Raw genomic sequence first — 10562 nt, 5'->3', positions numbered from 1 at the left:
GGCCGGATGAAGAAATCACGCTTCGCCAACACGGCGTTGTCCTTGGTCTACTTTGTGGCGTCAAGCACGAGGATGAATCCAAGGGATTGCTACTTATGAAAGCTGAATCGGAGCTTTCTCGCACCAAAGCCCACGCACAACAGTTAGTTGTCCAACGAAAAGGTCTCATCCAAGCGAAGGTTGATGCGAAGGTCGACGACTCGGAGGAGGAGGAGGAGGATTCAGACGCTGTGATTGAGCTCTCTTCTGATCTTCCAGATGTGAGCATTGGGTAAACTGAGACTACCCTGAGTATTTTGTATTACTTGAGCATTCAAGCTCATCACGCGTCAATGTATGTCTGTGACGTTTGTGTGTGACTTTTGTGACAGACGCGTTTTGTTTACTCCACCAACGTGAGTAGGTTTTCCTCAGTGCTCATGTGGCCTCAAACGCTTTTATAGCGCGTATTCTAGCCTCCTCAATGCTCTCTTCTACGCCAGCCTCTTGTGGCCCGGTGCCAGTGTCCCTGCGTTGCGTGCCTCCTCGAGAGGCCGGCTCTGCCAAGCTCTCTGCGGGAAGGACTAGTAGGGACGGTTGGCGCGACGACAATCGCGTCCTGGAGAGCCAAAGGAGCGTACAGGTGTGTGCGTAAGAACCGCTGCAGTTCCGTACTTACTCGGGCTTCGTGGGCACAGGCCACGGGCGGTCTCAAGCGTAAACAAAGCTCTGACGTCTTGGCGCCTGCATACGAAAACGTGTACCAGGGCAATTGTCTTCTGGCTGATCTGCTGCCTCAGTACAAAGAGGAGCATGCGCAACACCGCGGTGGACTTGAGGCTTCAGCCCAACCTTACGAGGACGAGCCCTTGCACAACCCATACAACGATTTGCTGGCCCTGATTGGCCCACGTCGTTCGCTCAGGCTAGCCAACCTACCGCCTTCTCCTCGCGCATCAAGCTTGGACCTCCACGCACTCATCCATAAACGACCTCGCATTTCCAACAAGCCTAGCCCCGCCTCACACCCTGAACTTGAACTCAACGTTGAGACGACTTCGGCCTTGGACCACCTCCCGTCATCCCACCTTCCTGCCTCGCTCAAAGGGGCAGAAAGAGGGCCTCTTCCCAAGCGTAGTAAGAAGGATGATCGTTATCTCCTTCCAAAAAGCCGCGCCTTGATACAACCTGACGGCGACTGGAAACTTCTGAAGGCCTCGCCTTCACTGACGGAGTCAACGGCGGCGCCTACGTTCTCCACAGAGTGCATCAGCATCAACTGCAGATGACGGCCCAAGCGCGAGCGTCACTTCAGCGGCGAAGAGACGTAGAAGAGGTGCTGGCAGCAAACGCAACAGATCTCACCGTAGAGGCCCCAAAACTGAGGCAAGCGCGTCTAGAGAGGTGGCCAAACTTTGGTCAAGAGGACAGTGGCTGCAGTCCCAATCGTTCTCACTCTCCTCCGACTCCTCTGTAGCCTCCAGCGGGTTGCAGGGCGTTCCGCCACCTCTTTTGAGCAGGGCTCTGCTGTTGCAGCTCTGGCATTCAACTGAAGTCAAGGGAGAGGCGCTGCACAAGTATATTCGATTGTTTTATCCCTCCTACTATCATAAGGAAGACGTGTGAGTTAGGCAATCTTTCTGGTAACCATGTCTGAATTCTTTTAGCGTATCACAAGAACGCCCTACTTTTTATGTCGATCGATGCAACGACGTCATCTTCATGTATCGTTCCTCGCGTATCCCTTGGTTTTTGGAACAAGATTCAATGCAGCAAATTGAAGAGGCACACGACCTGTTGGTTGGCCGTGATCTGGAAGACCCCGCATTACGCGCTGAGTGTCAGGATGGTAGACGGGGGCCTCATATGGCAATAATAATCGGACATCACCGACAATCTGCAAAGGTATTCTTGTTGTCTGTAAACTGTTTGCATTGGCTGATGGACCAAAGGCCCCATTTCTCACTGAGTGGCATCGCCGGCATGAAGATAGGGTGTCCAGGTTCCTCTTGCTACCCATCATCCAGAGGCTTATGTGAGCCTGCCGTTTTCTGGCCCTGTCATAGTGCTAACTGTGGCTAGTGGGTTAGTCGAGGACGTGGTCACCAAGGTGTTTCCTGGTGTAGCTGCACGATTCAAAAAAGAATCTGCTTGGCATAAACGCCAGCACGGAATCAGTCCTCTCTTTGGACTCTTTTGGTGTTTCTGCTTAAATGCTTGGTTTCCTGGCCAATCTCGTATCTCCTGCGGGCCACATGCCGACAGCAAAAAACCAGATAGGAGTCTGCGTGCTGTTTATCTACGTGCTGGCCAACGGTGTGTGGGAGCGCGATTCTTGGAGCACTTGACTAAGCAACTTCCAGCTCATTTCAACGATGATCTCAGGACGTGGTTGGTTATTTGGGAAGAGGGCCTAGTGGTGCAGTTGCCTCCCTGGACACTGGCAGTTTACCCTTCCGCCCTGTTCTGGCATTTCAATATTGATGTGGATGGTAAGTTCGGTGCTTAATATTATTGTGGGTGCTAGCTTAAATATCTTCAGGCATCAAGTTCGTCACCACTCAAGGAGATGTCCGTCCCACTCCGGAAAACTCCAAGCCTCTGTCCGATGGCGACGAATGTGGACGTGAGAGCATGGTTTTCTTCAACCAAGCCTCCATGAGCACAGGCCCTTTACTGGGGTTTGACACCATTGCAGAAGCAAAGAGGGCGGGTTTGTCTGGTCAAGTAGACATCGGTGAGACCATCAGCGAAGCCTTCACAAGGCTTGGTAATTACATCTCTATGGGCAGTAGAAACAGTGAATAGTCTCTATAAACCAGTTTGAATCCTGCTGCAGAACGCATCAATACCTCCAAGTCTGCATCCATGCTTATCAACCCAATTCCTCCTCAACAAGCCCTGCAGTCAAACCTCGTTGGCCGTCAAAGGTGGCCGACCATCATGCAGTTCGGGTGTGCTTGATTTTACAGGTTGATTCAAGAACTGCATCACCAGTTTTGTTCTCTGGTGCAGAAGAATATAACGCCCAAGACAGAGAATTTGACTGATCACGTGTTCATGTCGATGATTATCTTTACTCCGCTCCGTGAACGGGCAGTCCAAGCAACACACATTCTCCCACAATCTTCCAACCCCACCACAATTTGAAGAGACCAAAGGTTTGTTGCTGGCGCTCGCCAACATCTTATTTATCACTGCCAATTAGCTGCTCAAGGTGTAAACGCCTGTTGTAGTAGCGGTGTACTGGATGTCCCATCTCATTCTCCAGTCACCATGTATGTCTAAACTTGAAATTTTTGCAGATATACGGCTCCAAAAACTGACGGTGTCTCTTCTGAATCAAGCTGCGGAGCCTCAATCGCTTCCACCGTCAGCGCATTGACTGAACCTCCCGAGAGCGACGACGGAGGAGAAATGGAAACTCTTGTCATCGCCCAGGTGAACAAAGCTCGGAGAGAGGAGGTGGAGCTCGAGCTTGAGGTGGCAAGAAAGGGGGTCGTGGCAAGGGTCATGGGGCGGGGGCAAGTAGAAAGGGCAAGGAGCGTGAAGTCCAGGACTCCGAAACCGAGACCGAGAGCATCCCGCTGGCACCTCCACCACCACGGCCAAGACCTGTTCCTCGACGCCGAGTGGTCACTGACGAAGGCTGATTACTAGTGGCTAAAGTGAAGTTGGTACTAGATAGTGCGCTGCTAACCACATTGATCTGTAAAACGGACTTCCCAGTAACTCGAATTGAATTTGTGCATTCCAAATCGCATTCTTAATACGAGTTTCGCAAGTGTCTCGAGAGAGATAGAGCCGCAGAGCGCGTGCAGCGGCCATGACAATTGAAAACGCGTTTATGACAAAGCGCATGTGATCGATTTCGATGAAATCATTGCTTGTCAACGAACCACCACCACACGACAATGCTCTACGAGGACGTTGCAAGACGAAGCGGAAGTCTGGGGCTGTTCGGTTGCAAGGGAGAGAAGCACTAATGGGACCGTGGGGGGGGCAGAATAGAAGGCTGGACTGGGCGAGAACAAGCAGTGGGGCAACAAAGACTTTGCGCTAGTGTGGCCCGTCGGCAAGGCGTAAGTAGTCATCTTCCGCCGCTCAACGCTCTCTCATGCTTTTCAGGGAGCTAAGTTGGCTCATTCCATGAGCTCAAAACTCAGCGGTATGCATCCACGGTAAATGATTACAACCACTCTTTTCTGACTTTACCACCAGGCCCAGTCGTTAGCAGTCGTTGGTATCGACTTGGGAATCACCAACTCTTGTGTTTCTGTCATGGAAGGCAAGATGTCTCGTGAGAACTCGAAGCGCCCGCACATCACCCTCTCTCTGTTGCCTTTGCTGATCATGGTGAGCGACTGTTGGTCTCCCCGGCGAAAAGCCGTGGTCAATGCGACGAACACCGTCTTCAATCGCCTTATGGGAGGCAGTTCAATGACAAGGCGGTTACCGACAACCGCAAACACTGGCGTGTTCGTCAATCTATTTTTCTTGCCTTAGTGACTCTGTTTGTTGGCTATTTGCCATCGTCAGCAAGGGTGGCGGCAGGCCAGCTGTTCAGGTTGAATACGATGGAGGGAAGAAAACTTTCGTATGTTCTTCTTCCAAATTTGATGGCTTCAAGCTGCTGAGTCGACAGTCAGCAGAGGAACTTTCTTCCATGGTGTTAACCAAAATGAAGGAAACGGCGGAGCAATACCTGAAGCAGAAAGTCGACCACGCTGTCATCACAGTCCCAACCTATTTCAACGACGCTCAACGGCAAGCTACTAAGGATGCTGGGCAAATTGCTGGACTGAATGTCCTTCGTGTCATTAACGAACTCACGGCGGCTGCTCTCGCCTACGGACTGGACAAAGGCAGCAAAGCTAGAATCGTCGCTGTCTACGATCTTGGTGGTGGAACTTTCGATATATCCAATCTCGAAATGCGCGACGGCGTCTACGAAGTCGAGTCCGCCAACCATTACAACTTGGTGGTGAAGACCTCGACATTCTCCTCGTTGACCACATCCTCAAGGAATTTAAATCCAAGCACGGTATTGATCTCAATGGCCATCCAAATACTGCTTCAAATCTTTTGCGCGCCGTCCAGCACGTTTCCCTGTTCATCTCCACCAAGGACAACACTTCGTGCGTGTTTTATGCCTACACTTTGAAAGATCTAATGTGTGCTCTCAAATCTAGCGGGCCTCGCATTGCGTGGATCACAATATGTTCTAAACTAAAGGAGTCCATAACGGCTGCTCGCACTTTCAATTCCCAAGCTCGCGACACGTGAATCTGCTGCTATCTCGGCTACCCCCAATGTGGCGAGCAGCGGGCTTCCCTGCTCACCTCCACGAAGTCGGGGTTGTGTTGCTGCCCAATCCGGTCATCGTGGACGCCGACGAGCCCAGTGACTGGTTTATGGCAGATTATGCAGTGGATCGACGACATCTGAGTTCGCATACTTGGACTGTCCCCTCAGACTTTCCTCGTTGATTTACCAACTGGACGACGCGTTTTCGGGAAAGGCCATCACTTCAGAGCAACATTATCAGCATGCCATCAAGGCATCGGAACTCTTCGAAGAGCGGAAGTTTTCGAAGAGCGGAACTCGTTATGGTCTATATAAACAGGCAGACCGAGCGCCTACGTTATAGAACTTATCGTCCCAACTGAATCGCCCACTTCAAACATGACGCCCAGCGTCACTTCACCTCCCACACCCGCAACAAACGAAGCTTTGACAATGATCGACATCCTTGGGGTCATCTTCGAAGCCTGTCTTGCCTTGAACTTTTCTGTCGAATGGCACAACGACGTTCGGCAAAAGATGGCTCTTGGGGCGGTGTGCAGGTGTTGGAAATTCACCTTGGAGTCACTTCCCGCCTTGTGGTCGCACATAATTCTGGTCCCGCGAATGCCTCAGTATTACATCGACAAGGTTTTTCGACTTGCCAAGCAAGCTCCAAACGTTTGCGCATCGACCTTGACCTGGACTCGGAATTGGATACCATGTTTTTGTCTTCGATTGCCGCTCTGCTGGTTGCCAAAGCGGAGACAGTCACTCATATCTCCGTTCAATATATTTCCTATTCCGCCTGGAACACATTTGTCGACCATTTATCAGCGGCCAGTCCTCAACCCCGCTTTCTCTCGCTCAGATCCTTCTATGCGACTTCTTCACCCCGCCCTCAAAGCCAACTCGGAGATACCGTCCCACATTCGTTTCCGGATCTCGCAACAAACCTCCAAGACCTTTATCTTGACGGATTGCCTCCGTCGTCGTTTGTCGTTGGTGCCAACCTGATATCGTTGTCTCTAACAAACCTTTACTTGGCCGAGGACGATACGGCTTCTTTCACTTTCACGACGACATTGTTGGACTCTCTTCGCCAAACTCCCCATCTCGAAACACTTTTCATTGATGTGGATGAGTCCTTCACATACCAGCCTGTGCCCCACAAACCAGTCGTTCTGCCATGCCTACACACCCTATCCTTTCTTTGCAACATGCCCTTTCCACATCACTGTGGTTTCCTGCTTTCCCTAGTCCACCTTCCGAAACTACACAGTCTCTCACTGCATCTGGTCAGTGTGCAGAACGTGAACAATTTCATCTCGGTGAACGGGACCCACCTTTCGACCATTGCTGTGCTGCGTCTCATCGGCGATATTTCGGTCTATATTGAGCTAGCTGATGGTCCAGCAAAGCTCTTGTCTTCGTTGACAGGGAGCAGGCTCCGTCATCTGGACTTTCTCGATGTTGACGGACTATTTACGTACGATAAAGCACATAACGTCTTTGTCCAAACGCAATTCCTCGAAATTCTACGGCATACACTTTCTTCTTCCGAATGTTCGCCTTGTGGCCATACCGCCGTTATTCTCGCCCCCCACGTCCAGCCTCGCATGCAAGCTTGATCAGGTCTTTGTTGGAGCCTCTTCCGGTACACGGCGAACCTAAACGCATCTTTGAATCCCATGTATTGTGTCTCGGTATGCGCGGCAAACATTCAAATTGTGGTCGTATGTGGTCATGGGACTATTGTGGGCTTAGCTGGGAACCCACAGCGAGTCATTATCGACCTGCTCTCCTGCCCATCTTTTATCTTTCGACTTTATCTTAGATGGACCTCACATCCAGCGAGATGTCTGCCAAGAAATGTTTCCATAGCTTAATCAAATGTCATCAATTCACTTCCTTGTCTCATTTGCTCCATGCACTTTCGGTGACATCCAGTCTGAATCCGAGAACTTAACATAAGACCGCGTGTTTCCTTGTCGGGACCTTCACCGGGAATATACGTTCTTTTCGTTTTTTTTTCAATTTTTCACCGAGCGCAATAGGTTTTCGACGCGAAGAGGGAGATGACGAGTTACAAGTGAAGCATCAAGTGTCCGTGTCCTACCAGAGCTTGTCAGCAGAAAAAGCGAGGGCACTTCGGCTGAGAAGCATCGAGAAAATTGGTCGAGACGGCGGACCACGCACTTCGAAGGTGCAGATGGCGCAGATGGAAGATAATGCCCGAGATAATTGAGATAGCTGTCTTCTCGGTGGGGAAGCCCTGAAAAGGCGCCAGGGCCCGAGATATCGCTGCTAAGCCTAGATAAGTGCAAAGGCGCCATGGTGGTAGAGAATTGGCTCCCATGTCCCAATCATTTGGAAGTTTGGCATTCATGCATCGCGAAATTTTCTCTCTCTCTCTCTCTGGAGACACAGAAACGTTTAACGACTAATGTTCGACCACAAATACTTGACATGACTTGACGTATTCGTTCATGATATAATTTTTCGACCTTCTACTGAGTTCCGACCGGCGCGCTCAAAGCCCTTCAAGATGAGATAGCGGTAATATGCTTCAATACTCATCCTCCCACTCTCTCCTCTTGCGCTTGCGCAGCGTATCAAGCTTCTTAATGGTAAAGTTTCGCGACAACAACGGGGGGAGTTCTGCAGGCCAAGGTGTTTCCAGAGGCTGACAGAGACATTTAGCCATTGAAGGTAGAAACCGGCAACACTCACGAGGAAAATCAGGCAACTTCTGGGCAACTTCCAAGTAGCGACCCGCATGATTCGGGAGATGAATCGACCCGCCAGTGTGCCCCACAGCTCGTCCAGCACATTGGCGCGCACCGAACGCGGTAGCTGGAAGTGCTTATCAATGAGGCTGACGTATTATCGTATCATCATCAATGGTGTGACATTTGGGTCGGAGTCATGGATTGTTCTTGCTCGATTTCTTCCTATTCCTTCTTGACGCAAGGCATCCATACTCTGTTTCAAGTGAGTGAATGGTACGTCTGTTTATATCTCAAGGAAGAGTTTTTGTCTAATTTTGGGGGTCAGACACATACATCCTTCGAGTCACTTCTCGAACATCACCTCTGCCTCAACAACCGACCTCCCATGTCTCCATATACCGATGTTAAACCAGCCTGTTTGTCTGACCCAAGGCAGCTCGTCTTCTTTGACTACAACTCACCTCTGCCGTTCTACTATCCAACCTCTCCCATGCTTTACCAGCCCCGGGCCCCGTCACGCATGCTTTCATCGCAACTGCCTTCAACGCCGGTTACAATGACGGAGAAGAAGATTGAGATGCAGGTATACGCCTGACACCACTGATATTGTCTTGCGTTATTGACAATGTCAAATGTAGCACAACTTGCGACAACAGCTCGCCTCGCGCAATATGATGTTTCCGCCGCTGTCTCCCATGAGTTATCCGCCTCAGCTAGATTGTGGGCACCAAATGCTCAATATGCCAGTGTACGGTGGTGGGCCTGGGTTTGGTATGATGGCGCGCGGAAATCGCCGATTCGAAAGCCAAACACTCTCGATGCTGGACGAGTTTTGTGCGGCAAAGGGCAAGAAACGGGAGCTCAATGACCTCAAAGGTCATATCGTCGAATTCAGCAGCGATCAACATGGGTCACGTTTCATTCAAACCGAGCTCAATGACGCCACAAGTGAAAAAAATCCAAAGTGTATTCGATGAAATCGTCCCCGACAATACCTTACACCTAATTCAAGATGTTTTCGGTAATCATGTGGGTAGCTTCAGCTTTGGTCCTCTTCGTCTTGCAAATGTGCTCGCCACAGGTAATACAGAAACTACTAGAGCATGGTACTCAGGTCCACAAAGACGCCCTTGTTGGTGCCATGGAAGGCCATATCATCTACCTCTCGTCCCACGTCTATGGCTGCCGCGTCGTGCAAAAAAGTCAGTTCGCGAATAACTTCAATCAGCTCAACACCTAGCTAACGACAGTGACAGGCTTTTGAATGTGTAACTCCAGAGCAGCAAGCCAAGTTTGTCCAAGAACTTGAGCCCCATATTCTCAGATGTGTCAAAGACTCGAACGGGAGCCATGTAGGTGATCTAACTGGAGAATCCACATGACAAATTCGCAATCAAGGTCATTCAGAAGGTCATCGAGCGAGTTTCTCCCGACCGACTTGGTTTCATCTCAACCTTTATCGGCCACGCCTATGAGCTTGCTTCTCATCCATTCGGCTGTCGTGTCTTGCAACAATGTCTTCGTCACCTTCCCGAACCATACACCCGGCCACTTCTCGATGAACTACTCAAAGGTCATACGTCCAATCTCATGCAAGATCAATTTGGGGTCAGTGCTGGTACTTGCCTTTCTTTTTCCTCTTAGCTTATTTGGTTGGTTGTAGAACTATGTCGTCCAGTCCATCCTGGAAAACGGATTGCCCCGCGACCGATCATCCATCATTACTCAGCTTCGTGGGCGCATGCTATCAATGGCTCGCCAGAAGTTCGCCTCCAATGTCTGTGAAAAGGCAATGATATTTGGCGACTCAGACGGTCGCAAGGCGATAATTGAAGAGCTGATGGGACCAGCTGTGCGATCTGATGGCCCGACGCCAATTGGGTTGCTCATGAAGGATCAATACGGCAGTGAGTTTTCCAATTAAGAAGACCGCGATAAACCCTTCTCATTCGCGATTCAGATTATGTTCTCCAACGAGCGCTTGCCGTAGCGGAAGGCGAGCAGAAAGAGGCCCTCATCAATGTCATTCGTCCCCAACTAGCTACTATACGCAGGCATGCGACCGCTTACAGCAAACGTCTTACCTCTAGTTCGTTTTTCTCCCAATTTTATGTTTTTTTTGATGCTAATCTTCTCTATAGTCGAACGGGAATTGCAGAAACACACACCCAAGCCCGATTGTGCATAATTCTTGCCTCAAGCAATACCTGGCTATATATAATCTCATCACACACTACTAATTCGTTCTTGCTGTGTATATTTTGTTTTTGTAGTCTCATCACTCGTAGCATACTTATTCAAGCAAATACTAATGGTCAATCTGCTGCAAGACTCTAAAACAGTCGCAGTTCCATACGAAAAAAGAAAACGCACCAAAAGTGGAGTGTCCCTGATCGGCCTGATCGTGCATCCGGGTTGCATTCTGCCCGTCTCTTCTCCCTTCTGTCATGCGCTGCCTCGATCTTTGGTGTCGAGAACCAGGACCCCAGCTTATTAATATGACCTTGACCTTGGGCTGTTCTCTGTGATTTCCGTGGAGTTTTGAAGTCGTACTCACTCCGAGGTTAA

General features: G+C 50.1%; 2 protein-coding genes across 2 annotated transcripts; both read left to right on the top strand.

Moving 5' to 3' along the window:
• Nucleotides 1-4128: 4128 nt before the first annotated feature.
• Nucleotides 4129-5212, top strand: MIND_00088100 (uncharacterized protein; the record flags this gene model as incomplete). Its single annotated transcript, XM_037357837.1, has 4 exons — nt 4129-4147; nt 4201-4222; nt 4486-5117; nt 5172-5212. 4 exons carry the CDS (start codon nt 4129-4131, stop codon nt 5210-5212), a joined length of 714 nt encoding a protein of 237 aa, XP_037225747.1.
• A 3052-nt stretch (nt 5213-8264) lies between these two features.
• On the top strand, nt 8265-10182 carry MIND_00088000 (PUM-HD domain-containing protein; the record flags this gene model as incomplete). Its single annotated transcript, XM_037357836.1, has 10 exons — nt 8265-8267; nt 8320-8577; nt 8633-8942; nt 9007-9075; nt 9119-9196; nt 9273-9346; nt 9393-9602; nt 9658-9901; nt 9955-10083; nt 10136-10182. 10 exons carry the CDS (start codon nt 8265-8267, stop codon nt 10180-10182), a joined length of 1422 nt encoding a protein of 473 aa, XP_037225746.1.
• Nucleotides 10183-10562: the final 380 nt, after the last annotated feature.

Source organism: Mycena indigotica (assembly GCF_014461135.1).
Source record: "Mycena indigotica strain 171206Taipei chromosome Unknown Mind.scaff0001, whole genome shotgun sequence".
NCBI classification, from domain to species: Eukaryota; Fungi; Basidiomycota; class Agaricomycetes; order Agaricales; family Mycenaceae; genus Mycena; species Mycena indigotica.
The sequence above is the reverse complement of the archived record's forward strand: the minus strand, read 5'-3'. Positions and strand labels throughout refer to the sequence as shown.